Source organism: Penicillium digitatum, chromosome 4 (assembly GCF_016767815.1).
Source record: "Penicillium digitatum chromosome 4, complete sequence".
In the NCBI taxonomy this organism is placed as follows: domain Eukaryota; kingdom Fungi; phylum Ascomycota; class Eurotiomycetes; order Eurotiales; family Aspergillaceae; genus Penicillium; species Penicillium digitatum.
The window spans coordinates 1,548,929-1,562,535 of NC_089387.1; the positions used below are offsets into that span (position 1 = coordinate 1,548,929).

General features: G+C 51.5%; 3 protein-coding genes across 3 annotated transcripts; 2 read left to right on the forward strand and 1 right to left on the reverse strand.

Annotated features, from left to right (window-relative positions):
• Window positions 1-100: 100 nt before the first annotated feature.
• Window positions 101-2,031, reverse strand: Pdw03_0513 (Short-chain dehydrogenase/reductase SDR; the record flags this gene model as incomplete). Its single annotated transcript, XM_066099628.1, has 7 exons — window positions 101-266; window positions 343-503; window positions 574-1,136; window positions 1,194-1,580; window positions 1,664-1,733; window positions 1,819-1,911; window positions 1,978-2,031. 7 exons carry the CDS (start codon window positions 2,029-2,031, stop codon window positions 101-103), a joined length of 1,494 nt encoding a protein of 497 aa, XP_065957355.1.
• Window positions 2,032-2,461: 430 nt separating this feature from the next.
• Pdw03_0514 (Acyl transferase/acyl hydrolase/lysophospholipase) lies at window positions 2,462-10,387 on the forward strand (the record flags this gene model as incomplete). The annotated part of the gene is made up of 5 exons (XM_066099629.1): window positions 2,462-2,689; window positions 2,751-2,837; window positions 2,944-3,001; window positions 3,068-3,401; window positions 3,478-10,387. 5 exons carry the CDS (start codon window positions 2,462-2,464, stop codon window positions 10,385-10,387), a joined length of 7,617 nt encoding a protein of 2,538 aa, XP_065957356.1.
• Window positions 10,388-11,325: 938 nt separating this feature from the next.
• Pdw03_0515 (Cytochrome P450) lies at window positions 11,326-13,117 on the forward strand (the record flags this gene model as incomplete). The annotated part of the gene is made up of 5 exons (XM_014675093.2): window positions 11,326-11,634; window positions 11,682-11,922; window positions 11,984-12,102; window positions 12,159-12,941; window positions 13,001-13,117. The coding sequence occupies 5 exons, from the start codon at window positions 11,326-11,328 to the stop codon at window positions 13,115-13,117; spliced, it is 1,569 nt and encodes a 522-aa protein (XP_014530579.2).
• Between the last annotated feature and the right edge of the window lie 490 nt (window positions 13,118-13,607).

Genomic DNA, 13,607 nt, shown 5'->3' on the forward strand with positions numbered 1-13,607 from the left:
AAATTTAAGAACAAAGATCCTATAGACATATCGATGTCAGATCTGGATAGTCTCACGTGGGTTCCGAATAGGCAGTCACCCGGTCTCCGTCCAGTCCCAACTAGGACGAGCTCTTTCGGGGAACCGCCCGAACTGGCAAGCGGGGCTTTTGCCACAACGTATGCATGAGTGAGTCTCGGTGCCAATCCAGTCCCTTGTCTAGCAGTTCGAAGTCATACGTGAACAGCAATTTGCACAGGGTTGTACGCAGTTCCATCCATCCTAGACTGTCATCTGGGTCAGATTGTGTGGGGAAACAGGTGGTAGTATCTAGTCAGGCAATAAGCCACAAAAATCACTCACTGACGACCTAGACAGCCCCTTGGGCCAAGAGAAAAGGGCTGACTGGCTTCAAGAATGTCGCGCTCATTTTTACCCAGCCATCGTTTCGGCTCGAAGGCGAAAGGCTGCTCAAAATTGGTTGGATCCAGGCTGGAGGCAATCGGACTTGTAGATACGATCGTCTGTTCGCTAGGGTCAACGAATGCCCTCGCCTGAAAATATGGCAGAGCAACCAAGGTGGGATATACATACGCCTTCCGGTAAGAAATGGCCATCAACCGTGTCGCCACCTTGAGGAACGATACGGGGAAGTGCCAGGGGAAGTGGAGGATATATACGTAATCCCTCAAGAATGACGGCATGGAGATACTTCAGCTGGAGCGTGGACGAGGCGGTGATCTCGTCATATGAAGCGAACGCTGTCCGGCACTCGTCCTGTAGCTGGGCGAGCACCGTCCTATTGCGCATCAGGTAGTACATGATGCACGACAAGGTTGTCGCAGTGGTTTCACTGCCGGCCAGGACAAAATCCGAAGAATGGGCTGCAAGCTGCAAATCCGACACCTGCGCCGGATTTCGTTGTTCCAGGATCCTAGTCAAAAAGTCCTTGCGATTGGTCGCTCGTTGGATGCGTCGCTGTACGAGGTCGATTGCCATCTGCTCATTCTGCCGGGTCTGCTCGGTAAGTTTCTGGATCTTACTCGGATACAGAAAGTTCACCACCGTGGCCACGGTGGGGAATCGTCTGAATACTTCGGCCAAGCTGCCTTGGGTCAGAGCTCCCAGAGTGATGGAAATCCACGGGTGCGGCTCAACTGTGGCACAAGTCAAATCACATCTGAAGAGAGGATACAGAGTTTTGGTTGGCTTACAAGTTTCCACACCACGAAAGGTTTCACCAAAGGCCAAATCCCCGATAATGTCAAAGGTCATCATCTCAAAGCCCTTTCCCAGATCAAATCCGTGGACCCCCTTGACCCCCGTTTGCTGGACAAATTGATCGATAGTCCTGGCGATCAGGGGTTCCTGCTCGGTAAGAGAATGATCGGAAAAGGCATGTGAAAGGTATCGCCGCATGATCCCATGTTCGATGGGATCCCGCTCGCTGACGAGGGAGTGAACTCGATCAGCGAAACTGCCCCCGTCATAGAACTCACTCTTGAGGAATCCTTGATGACCTTGACGAAACCCATAGATGTCCTTCCATGATTGTGCGGTGTTGAAAGAGAGCTCGTTCGGTGCGGTACGCACAACGGGGCCTATTCGGGGGAATGGAAATGCTCGAGTTAATCTGTGCCCTCCTTCTTGTTTGCGGGGGGATGTGGGATTATTCGCCAGATACCGTATTTGCGATGTAAATCAAGCAGCATATATGGTTGACGACCACTTAGGAACCAAAAGCAATAGGGCCCCTAATTTTGCAGTCAGTTGAATTGTGTTCGCAATGGTATTCACACAGGTCATTGTGGGGGTTTGGAGGGGGAAAAAAAAACACACATTGCTGACTGCCGCAAGTTTCGGACCCGGAAATCGAGCAAGTGGATGGTAGTAGAGATTATAGAATGCTGTCCACACCCAACGAATGATGTACTATAGAGAATTCGGTCATAGGTTGGTCCAGTTCGCATCCAACACTATACGGTACTGATCACTTACTCCTCCTGTCCAAATGGCGGCAAGTATATACAGAGAAACACTCAAGAAACCCATCTTTTGAATGAATCTTGTAAGTTTGCAAATTTACAGCTGGTACTGAGTTTCTTCTGGCTAAAGGAGGAGGAAGAAGTCCCCGACGGTGGCTCGAAATGAAGAGATGTGCCATGATTTGTCTGATTTGATTCGGTCTCGGGAGTTACCCAAAATGGAGAGCCACCGGGGCTTTCTGGAGCTCCTCCATAAAGGTATTAGCTGGGTAAGTTAGGGCAAGAATCCATCTTTATCCTTAAAGTGAAGTATGGCTGTGGTCAGTTATATACTTGTTCATTTGCTGTCATTTGCTTTAGTTATTTCTGTTTATGTGCTGTCTATTTATCTTATTAGACTATACTAATGAAGAGTTGTATGCGCCTGATTCTGGATTCAACTTGACGCAAGAAACTCCCTCAACTTCCCAAGTCCACAGTGTTTGGATCATTTCGTCATGGGAGATATAGGCACTCCTCTGGCCGATGGGGTGCACTCCGATATATTACCGCAGACCATGCCCATCGCTATCGTGGGAATGGGATGCCGGTTCGGAGGAGGCATCACCAGCCCCGAAGAACTCTGGCAGATGGTAGCAGATGGTAAAAGTGCTTGGTCTCAGATTCCCCAAGATCGGTTCAACCGAGAGGCCTTTTTCCATCCAGATTCTCAAAGGCTAGGAACTGTGAGTGCAAAACCAGAGGGCTAGCATGGATGTTTCATCGCTAATTCGCTGATTTTTGCAGTCGAATGTGAAAGGTGGCTGCTTTTTGCAGGAGGATGTTAGCTTGTTCGATACCTCTTTCTTTGGCCTCACGGCGGAGGTGGCTGCGGTAAGTTGGCTCAACTCTCTCTCTCTCTCTCTCTCTCTCTCTCTCTCTCTCTCACGCACACACACACACACACACACACGCATAAACACTGATGCTTTTAATCTAGTCAATGGATCCGCAAATCCGCCTGTTGTTGGAAGTCACATATGAAGCCTTGGAAAGCGGTATGGTTTTCGTATCTGCAGTTGTAATGCATAGTCAGGTCCAAATTTACTGATTGATTTTTTAAGCCGGCCTGTCGCTGGCCCAGATTGCTGGAAGCAACACCTCTGTGTTCACCGGTTCCTTCATTCACGACTATCAAGACCTGATGAGCAGGGATCCCACCACTTTTTCACGCTACTTCTCGACCGGCAACTTCACGGCCATGATGGCCAACAGAATATCGCACTACTTCGACCTTCGAGGTCCGAGTACACCGGTAGATACGGGCTGTTCGACCTCAATTACTGCGTTGCATCTCGCCTGTCAGACCCTTCGCACAGGTGAGGCAGATGCCGCGATTGTCGGAGGAACTTGCATAATGTTGAATCCGGATATGTTTTGTCAGCTGTCAAGTGTCGGGTAGGTCAAACTTCGCGCTTGCTGGTAACCCAAGAAGAAGAAAAAGACTAATACATGAGCCCTCGTGGTTGCATAGCTTCATTGGGCCAGAAGGTAGATGCTTTGCTTTTGATCAGCGTGCCCAGGGGTACGGACGCGGTGAGGGAATTGCAACCTTGGTTCTGAAGCCCCTCGATGCAGCTCTTCGAGACGGCGATCCTATCCGTGCGCTCATTCGAGAGACTGGGATGAACCAGGATGGAAAGACGCCTACCATCACCTCTCCTTCTAGGGACGCTCAAGAGGCCTTGATGAGGGCCTGTTACCAGCGTGCTGGCTTGAATCCCGATGAAACTACTTACGTCGAGGCTCATGGGACGGGCACTAAAGCCGGAGATCTAGAAGAAGTCGCCGCCATCAGGTCTGTATTTGGAGCCGGACGAAAATACCAGAGGCCGCTTGTGTTGGGTTCGGTCAAGTCAAACCTAGGGCATACTGAAGCAGCAAGCGGTTTGGCCGCGATCATCAAGGTTGTCAAAGCATTAGAAAACCGCCAGATACCCCCCACAATAAACATAGAGCAGTTCAACGTGAATCTTGGCCTCCAAGATGGAGTTCTACATGTTGCTCAGGATTTGGAAGCTTGGCCCGAGACCAACATTCGGCGAGCCTCGGTTAATAACTTCGGGTATGGTGGATCGAATACACATGTCATCGTGGAGGATGCTGTGAGCCATATACAAAAATATAGCGGACAGCGACCCGCTGTATCTCAAGGTGCTCGTTGCTCTCGGAAGATCTTTGTCTTAAGTGGCAAAGACGAGGGCTCCACCAAAGGGCTCATGGATCGCCTCCTAAAACACCTCAAAGGACATGATCTATCGCTCCCAGCGCTTGCATACACTTTGGGCCAGCGCCGCTCTCGGTTTCCCTATACCGTGGCTTTTTCTGCCGCCTCGACCGATGAGCTTTCCATAAATCTGGCTGACCAAACGCTTCGCCCGAGTTATGCTGCGGGAGCTGCTAGAATAGGCTTTGTCTTCACGGGTCAGGGCGCTCAATGGCATGCCATGGGTCAAGAACTGACCGAAAAATATCCTGTCTTTCGTCAAGCACTCCATGACGCCGAGAAGATCTTCCAGGAGTTTGGCTCACCGTGGTCGTGCATCGAAGAACTCTCACGAGATTCGTCTACAACACGTGTCAACCAACCCTGCCTCAGTTTCCCTCTTTCATGCTTGATTCAATTAGCACTTGTTCGCCTCTTGACCTCGTGGGGTATTTGTCCAGCTGCCGTAACGGGTCACTCTAGTGGAGAGGTGGCCGCAGCCTATGCGTCGGGAGCTTTGAGCTTCCGAGAAGCATTAGCAATTGTGTACTTCCGTGGACTATTGACGTCCGAGCACGTTGCAAAAACCACATCTCCCGGTGGCATGTTGGCTGTTGGGTTGGGCCAGAAAGATATACAGACCTACCTGAACTGCTTGACCACTGGGACCATTGTTGTTGCGTGCGTAAACAGCCCCTCCAGCGTCACCCTTTCCGGTGATCTCGCAGGCATCGAAGAGGTTCAACAGTATCTCGAGGACAATGGGGTCTTTGCTCGTCGCCTTCGGGTCGAGTCTGCCTACCACTCCCATCACATGCTTCCCCTACAGCAGCAGTACCGTGAAATTCTTGGCAAGCATCTTGGTCCGACTCGTCACTTCAACCCAGATGTGGTTTTCTCCTCTCCTGTCTCCGGTAAGGTGGTGCATGACGCGCTCACCCTGGGACCGGAACATTGGGTTCGAAATATGCTACAGCCAGTGTTATTTGATCAATCCCTTGGCAATATGTGCTTTGAGAAAGGATCATCCGACACTTCAGTCTCAAGGGTGGACATCATAATTGAAATAGGTCCTCATGGCGCCCTCGCAGGCCCTATTCGCCAGTGCCTGGCGGCGGCATCGCCTATCACGTACACCTCCTGTCTGACCAGGAACCAAGATGCTGTTCAAACGATTCAATCCATGGCTTCGACCCTCGTCTCTCACGGGAATCCCGTAGACCTGGCTCAGGTCAACTTCCCCAACGGTGAAGATAAAGAACTCCGTGCAATCCCCGATCTGCCCTCGTATGCATGGAACCATTCTCAGCAATATTGGGTTGAGCCCCGTATCAGTCGCGAGCATAGGCTGAGAGAGCATCCGCCCCATGAGCTGTTAGGCAACAGGATGCCTGGTTTAGCATCCAACGTTGCCCTGTTCCGGTTGATACTTCGCCCCGGGGATATGCCATGGGTTCGCGACCATCTCGTTCAGGCGAATATGGTCTACCCGGGAGCTGGCTGCCTGGCTATGGCGATTGAGGGCATGCGACAGATCTCAGTCTCCGAATCATCGCCGCTTCCTCGAATTCGAGGATACCGCCTTCGCCACATTGAGATTACCCGTGCCCTCATCATCCCTGACACCACCGACGGCGTCGAAGTGCAACTTCTTCTCCAACCGCCGACCAGTAGACTAGCCCCAAATTGGCGCGAGTTCCACATTTCTTCCGCTACTACCGATGGAGATTGGGTAGAGCACTGCCATGGGCTTGTTGGGGTTGACACCGAGGAGCTGCCAAGTACCCAGGACCCGACTATCCGTCTTCCCTCCACGGCACGCATCCATCTGAACAGTACAGATGGGGTATACTTCCGGTCCATCGAACCAGCGGAGATGTTCCGGACTCTGCGTAAGGCAGGCATTCATCATGGTCCGTTATTTCAGAATCTGTCGTCCGTGCGGGCCGGATCCAATAAGGCAATGGCTTCCATTTTATCGGTGGACTCCACCGCAACACAGTCAACGTCCTCTGATCATGTTCTCCATCCCATCACATTGGATTCCGTTTTTCAGTTGGCGTATGCGGCGTTGTCTAAAGACGCTCAACGTGAAACGGGAGCCGCGATTCCCACGTCGATCAAAGATATGTACATTTCCGATGCCATCAGCCGCGAGTCTAACCACGCCTTTAAAGCCTTTGTCAACCTTGACCAAAGGAGTGCAAGAGGCTTCAACGTCTCCATCGCATTGGTTGATCAGGGCCAGCAGTACGGTTGCCCGCCAGCACCTGTTCTTGAAATTGACGGTATGCATTTCCAACGCGTGGGTAGTGCTTCAAATGAGACCGTTCCGTCAGATCATCCACATAGTGAACCACTGTGCTTAACTGTGGATTGGAGGGAATCCATCGCCTTAATCGACTCTACTATTTTGCGCCAGCGTCTTGCCAGAGAGGCTGATGCAGGTTCAAAGATCATGGAAGCAGACCTCACTCGCGCGACATATCACATTGTGCGCCAGGTTCTGACAACGTTGACTGATGGGGATGCTGCAACTCTCGAATCACGATATCCTGAGCTTCTCCAATGGATGAAGGAGCTAGTAGATCGAGCAGCCGGTAACCAACTGGCCCCACGCAGCTCTCGATGGGCCTCCGCCAGTGAAGGCGTGAAACAACGGCTCCTCGATCGAGTAGCCACCGAGAGTGTGAACGGGCAGCTCTTGATTACTCTCGGCCAGAATTTGCTGGCGATACTCCGGGATCAGATGGATCCATTGCAGGCTTCCAGAGAGGCCAACCACCCAGTTCTCGACACATTCCTGGAAAAGATGCTGCATAAACCCGCGGCAGTCGAGCGGCTCGCCCAGATTGTAGATCTTTACGCTCATCAGACTCCCCGAGCCAAGATTCTGGAGATTGGAACTCGGAGCCCTGGGGAATGTGTGGAGAAAATCATGCAATCTCTCACGGGAGACAGTGCGGGTTCGCTATTTGCTCGCGTGGGGGAGTATACTGTGACAGGCCCCAGGACCTCCGATAATGCAGCCACTGATAAATTTTCTGCATGGGCACCCCTGGTTAGGTATCAGCCCTTGGACCTTGCAGAAGATCTCAGCAGCCAAGGGTTTGAGAGCGGGTCTTACGACATTGTTATCACGTCGTTGCTCTCCCACGAGGCTACCAATCTTCGTGCAGCCATGGGCAATGCCCGAACATTATTGAAGGAAGGTGGGAAATTAATCGTGATTGAAAGGGTGCGCGAGACAGCAGATACAAGACTTCTTTTTGGTCTTCTATCACAGCATTGGAACCCACCTCGATCGATGGCTGAATGGGAGCAAATTCTCTGCGAGACGGGCTTTTCTGGCATCGATTTGGAGATCCCTGATTGCAATGACGAAGAAGAGCGTTGCTTTAGTGTGATTGTTTCCACTGCTACTACTGCCGTCAACGAACCCGAAACATTTGGCTCCAAGATCAACAGCATCTCGGTGGTGTACACTGATAGCCAGCCCCCAGAGGAGTGGACTAACAGTCTCACGGCCGCGCTTTCTGGTCTCACGCATAGCGCCGTAATTGTTGAACCACTCCATGGCCTTGACCCCCGTGAGAAGGTAGTTGTGTTCGTTGCGGAGATCGCTGCCCCATTCCTTCGTCAAATGAACGAACCGGATTTCACTGCCTTAAAGGCCATTCTTACGCAGTCCAAACACGTTGCATGGCTATCGCGGGGATCAGAAATCAACAGTGATTTCCCGGACCAAGCCCTACATACTGGAATGCTTCGGACTTGCCGCGCAGAGAATAGCAGCAAACGATACATCTCCCTAGATCTGGACCCCGCCGAAGAGCCTTGGGCCATGTCGAGTATAAGCGCCATTGGCCATGTGATCCAGGCGGTCTTCATACGATCTCTGCCTGATTCTGAATTCGCGTTACGAGATGGCGCGCTCCTCGTTCCCCGAGTTAGGTTTGACTCGGAGGCGAGTAAGGCAGTGACGCCATCTACAGAAGCTGAGCTGCAGCCATTCCATCAACCAGGTCGAGACTTCCGATTGTTCACTGGGACCCCGGGTTTGCTCGACAGCCTGGTGTTTAAGGATGACCCCGAGGCACATGACCCATTGCCCGAGGGCTATGTGGAGATTGAACCCCGTGCTTTCGGTCTCAACTTCCGTGATATCATGGTAGCCATGGGACAGATGGAGGAGCCTCAGATGGGCTTCGAGTGTGCTGGCATCGTCAAGCGCACACAGGGGACTGCCGCTCACCACTTCAAGGCAGGAGATCGAGTTTGTGCCATTATGGCCCATGGCCACTGGGCCAATCTCACGCGTGTGCCCTGGACATCTGCAGCCCGTATCCCAGACGAGATGGACTTCGAGATGGCAGCATCCATCCCCATGACGTTTGTCACCGCGTATTACTCTTTATTCGAGGCCGGGCGTTTAGAGGCAGGAGAGACAGTCTTGATTCACGCCGCCTCTGGGGGTGTCGGCCAGGCAGCCATCATCCTGGCGCAATGGAAGCAGGCCAAGATCTTCGCCACGGTAGGAACTCCGGAAAAGAGGCGGTTCCTGATGGACACGTACCAGATCCCCGCTAGCCAGATCTTTTCTAGCCGCGATCCTTCCTTCGCTCGGGCCGTCAAGACAGCTACCGGGGGCAAAGGAGTAGACATCGTGCTAAACTCCTTAGCCGGCGAATTGCTTGACGAGACCTGGCATTGTTTGGCCCCGTACGGGCGTTTCGTGGAGATCGGAAAGAAAGACATCCAGTCCAACAAGCAGCTCGAGATGCGGCCCTTCCAAGATGCGGTGACCTTCGCTTCCTTTGATCTAGTCCAGCTGAGCGACTACCGGGGTCCAATTCTCTTCCGTATCTTGCGTGACGTGGTCAGCCTTTTCGAGCAGAAAGCCGTCCGTGCCATCAGCCCCATCACCACTTACCCCATCTCCGACCTCGGTCGAGCATTCCGACAGATGCAAGCGGGCCGGCATATTGGAAAGATTGTCATAGTGCCTCGATCAGGTGATAAAGTCAAGGTTAGTGCCGGTCCTGGCCCGGTTCGACTCTCCTCCACGGTCACTTACTTGATTACCGGTGGTCTGGGAGGCATCGGGAGGTCAATTGCCCGCTGGATGGTCGAACGTGGGGCCAAGCATCTGATCCTGGTCTCCCGTAACTCCGCCTCCCGACCGGAGTCACAGAAGTTAATCAAGGAGCTGGGACATATGGGATGCGAAGCGGTGGCCGTCAACTGCGATGTCTCACAGTCCATGAACCTGGGACAAGTCTTGTTCGAGTGCCAGGAGACGATGCCACCCATCCGCGGCGTGATCCAAGCCGCGATGAACCTTCAGGACTCGATTCTCGAACAGATGTCCTTTACCCAATGGTCCAGTAGCATCGCCGCCAAAGTCCAGGCCACACGAAATATTCACGAGTTCTTCGGAGACCGCCTGGACTTCTTCATCATGCTGTCCTCGGTTGTCGGCGTCGTTGGGAACGCCAGTCAAGCCAACTACGGCGCCGGCGGATCGTATCAGGATGCTCTGGCGCGCCATCGCGTCGCGCAGGGGCTACCAGGTGTTGCCCTCGACCTAGGCATGGTCCAGTCAGTCGGATGGCTAGCGGAAAACAAAGCCGTGGGGGATCGGCTGGTCCGCGAGGGATATCGCCCTCTGAGCGAAGATGAGGTCCTTCAGCTGGTCGAGAGCGCCATCCGGGATCCGATCGGGGCCATCGACACCAGTCAGGTTATTACTGGCATTGCGGGCTTCGATCCTGAAGCTCCGGATGCAGGTGCCTCCGGTTGGAGATCCGACCCGCGGTTTGCTGGTCTTCAGCGGCGTCATGGAGCAATCCACATTGCTGGGCTTGTCACTCCAACAACATCACTTCGTTCCCTCAAACAAGCACTTGCTGAGGCGGCAGCCGCAGAGCAGCCTGTTGCTCCGTTGATCACGCACGCTGTCATCGAGAAACTGTCGGAGATGTTCGCCACGCCCGTATCTGAGATCGACCCGTCCATGCCCTTGTCACACTATGGAGTCGATTCCCTGGTCGCGGTCGAGCTGCGGAACTGGTTGGTGGCTCAGTCAGGCTGTGAAATGTCGATTTTCGATGTGATGGGAAGTGCTTCACTGTCCGCGTTAGCTGATAAGATTGCTGATCGCCTCAACCACCGGTGACTGAACTCACTATAGCGCACAGTCAGATAATCAATAGTCTGTTTTCTTCTTTCCATTGTCAGAGAATGCCACAAACCCAAACGGTCCCGTTTCCCCTCAAGCTTTTCTTCGAATTCTTGTTCAAGGGCGTGTAGAGTAACTGCCAGTAATGATCACATTATTCCCCACCGCATCGCTAGCTACTCCCATGTCCATATCGGTATTCAGTATAGTATGTGATGCTTGGTTGCGTCTCATGGAGACGTTGAACCTATGGTAGTGACTGATGCGGATCAGAGCCTCCCGAGAGTGTTCCTAAAGCAACAGCATCGCTTTCCCTACAGTGCAGATAGTCCCACAATTCATGCCAGCGGTCAAAGGACCTAATCGAACCCAATTGGTACCATGCATGGCTGAAAACAGGGCTCAATGCCCCGGAAAACTACTCAGACCACCATCATAACGTAGCCTATCCAAATGAAAGGTTCAAGTCTCCTGTGTCTACATAGAAGGGAAAAGAGCGGAGTTTGAAAATTCAATCCGAGAATTCAGAGAGGTGTGTATGCCTGCCCATCGGTCATCCCATGCATTGGTGCACTATGATGATGATGATGAATTCATTGACCCGATCTAGCTCGCTATTGCATACGTGCTGCTATGCGGGGATTGCGTCCCAGAGCCCGCTCCCGACGACAAATGGTGATGCATTCATTGGTGCATTCATTGGTGCATTCATTGGTGCATTATAGATTTCTATCAATCCACACTCGGCCCGCTCGGTACCCGGCCCGACGCTTGGCCTCACCCCCAAATGAGAGATAGGCATGCATTGAGCCGAGGAGCTGTAAGAGCGGAGTTCTTCACTTTCCCCTCATTTCCCCTCTTCTCGCCCAAGGTATAAATAGTATACCTAGTTAGGTCTACTAGCACATCAGGGAAGAATACCTGTGGATTTCACCATGGCCATCATCGCAGATGCATTGATATCAATCTGGTCAGGTCTACCAGCCATCCTTGTCACCCTGACATTATTTCACTTCACTCGCAATTACTTCAAACCAGGAGTAGCGTCAGTCCCCGGACCCTTATTGGCTAAGATTACAAACCTTTGGAGGTTCATTGATGTGGCCCATGGTCGTGCAGAGGTGAAGCTTTACAACCTTCATCAAAAATACGGGGACTATGTTCGATTAGGACCCAACGTAGTCAGCGTCCAAAATTTAGATGCCTTGAAAACTATCTATGGCATCAATAAGGGATATCAAAAGGTGAGTCCCATTCACAAGAACCGATCGATCTGTCTAACATCCGCAAGACAAATTTCTATCGTGTTCAGCAACAGCTTGCCAAAGGCAAAACGTTGCCGACCCTGTTCTCCACAATCGATGAAAATTTACATGCTGCGATTAAAAGGCCCATCTCATCCGCTTATGCAATGAGCACACTGACCGAATTCGAGCCTTATGTAGACAAGACCATTCATACTTTTTTCGGGAAGTTGGATGAGTTTGTGGCCGAAGCGAAAGTCTTCGATATTGCCATCTGGCTACAATACTGTAAGTATCGATCTCTTCCCGTGAAACGTGAGAATAGAAGCTAACAGCGCCAACTAAACAGATGCATTTGATGTTATCGGAGAATTAACCTACAGCAAGCCACTGGGCTTCCTTGAGAAAGGGAATGATGTCGACGGAATCATTGCCGCAATCGAGCATTTTCTCCACTATGCCGGAACGGTCAGCACTTCCGTCGAGAAGATAATTGACCGGAACGCTAATGGATTTGAGCACAGATTGGGCAGATGCCATGGCTTGACTACCTGTTCATCAAGAACCCTCTCAGGAACCTTCTCGGAAAGGGATCGACCGGGGCTGCGGCTCGCTTTGCTCGCACGAGACTCGACGAACGATTAAACCGGAAAGACGCATGTCCAGTGGCCAGAAAGCAAAAGGATTTTCTCGACCGTTTCTTGGAAGCGAAAAACGAGCACCCGAATATTGTAAACGATACCCAAGTCTTCGCATACACGATCAGCAATATCAGTGCCGGTTCCGACACCACGGCGATTTCTCTCCGGGCGATCCTTTATTACACCCTCAAGAGCCCCCGAGCAAGTATGCGATTGCACCAAGAGCTCACCCTCGCCTTGAAAGAAAATCGGATCTCTTTACCCGTGTCGTGGAAGCAAAGCCAAGAGCAACTCCCCTACCTCGATGCGGTAATTAAAGAAGCACTACGTCTTCACCCGGCCGTAGGATTGATGCTTGAGCGGGTAGTGCCTGCTGAGGGACTCCAGCTTCCGGATGGTGGTCCATTTCTGCCGGCTGGGACGATAGTTGGTGCCAATCCGTGGGTCATACATCGGAACCATGTCTTTGGGGAGGATGTAACTTCATTTGTTCCGGAGCGGTGGCTCAAGATGGAGACTGAGTCTGAGGCCAATTTTCAGGACAGAAGGCAGAAGATGCTTCGGGCGACGTTTACTTTCGGGGCTGGAGCGAGGACTTGCATTGGCAAGAATATCAGTCTTCTGGAGATTTACAAGTTGATTCCCTCGCTCTTTCTACGATACAAGGTGAGAATTTGGTTAGTGAGATTTGAGATTTTTTGAGTCTAACCAGAGCCTTTTTTTAGATTAAATTCGTGGATCCTAGTGCGGAATGGGAGATTATCAATGCGTGGTTTGTGATCCAAAAGAACATGAACGTGCGGTTGACGCATAACAAGGAAGGACAGGTGCTACATCCATAGGGGAACAATTCTTGAACGAGCAATGGACTCTCCCTTCACGCCTACATCCAGAAGGGATCTCTGGCAGATGTTAGTGAACTAAGACTAGAAAAGTTGAAGCTACTTTTTAGAAGAGTTCTTAGTGGATGAATACTTGAACACCATACTCAGAGGTCTCACCAATGTCTACGCAATCACTGATGAACTAGCTGGTATCTACAGTACAATAAGCATGGTTGATGAAAGCATAAGAAGTGGAAGAGCTACAAGAGGCGGTTTGGCAGATTTCTTTCTTGTAATTTTCTAGAGACCTGTTCGTGGACCTGTGAAGAGTAGGATGACCCTTGTCCCCTGTCTGAGATTTGGACTGGATCTTCTTAACTACAGAGATGTTAATGCGCTGTGTGTTCTCACAGGAGGAAGAGGTCCATTGTGCCTTCCCAAGTCTCCATCTCAAACACGTTCGACGCGTGTTCCAGTTTAAAATAAATAGTTTGGTTTCCCTCTTTTT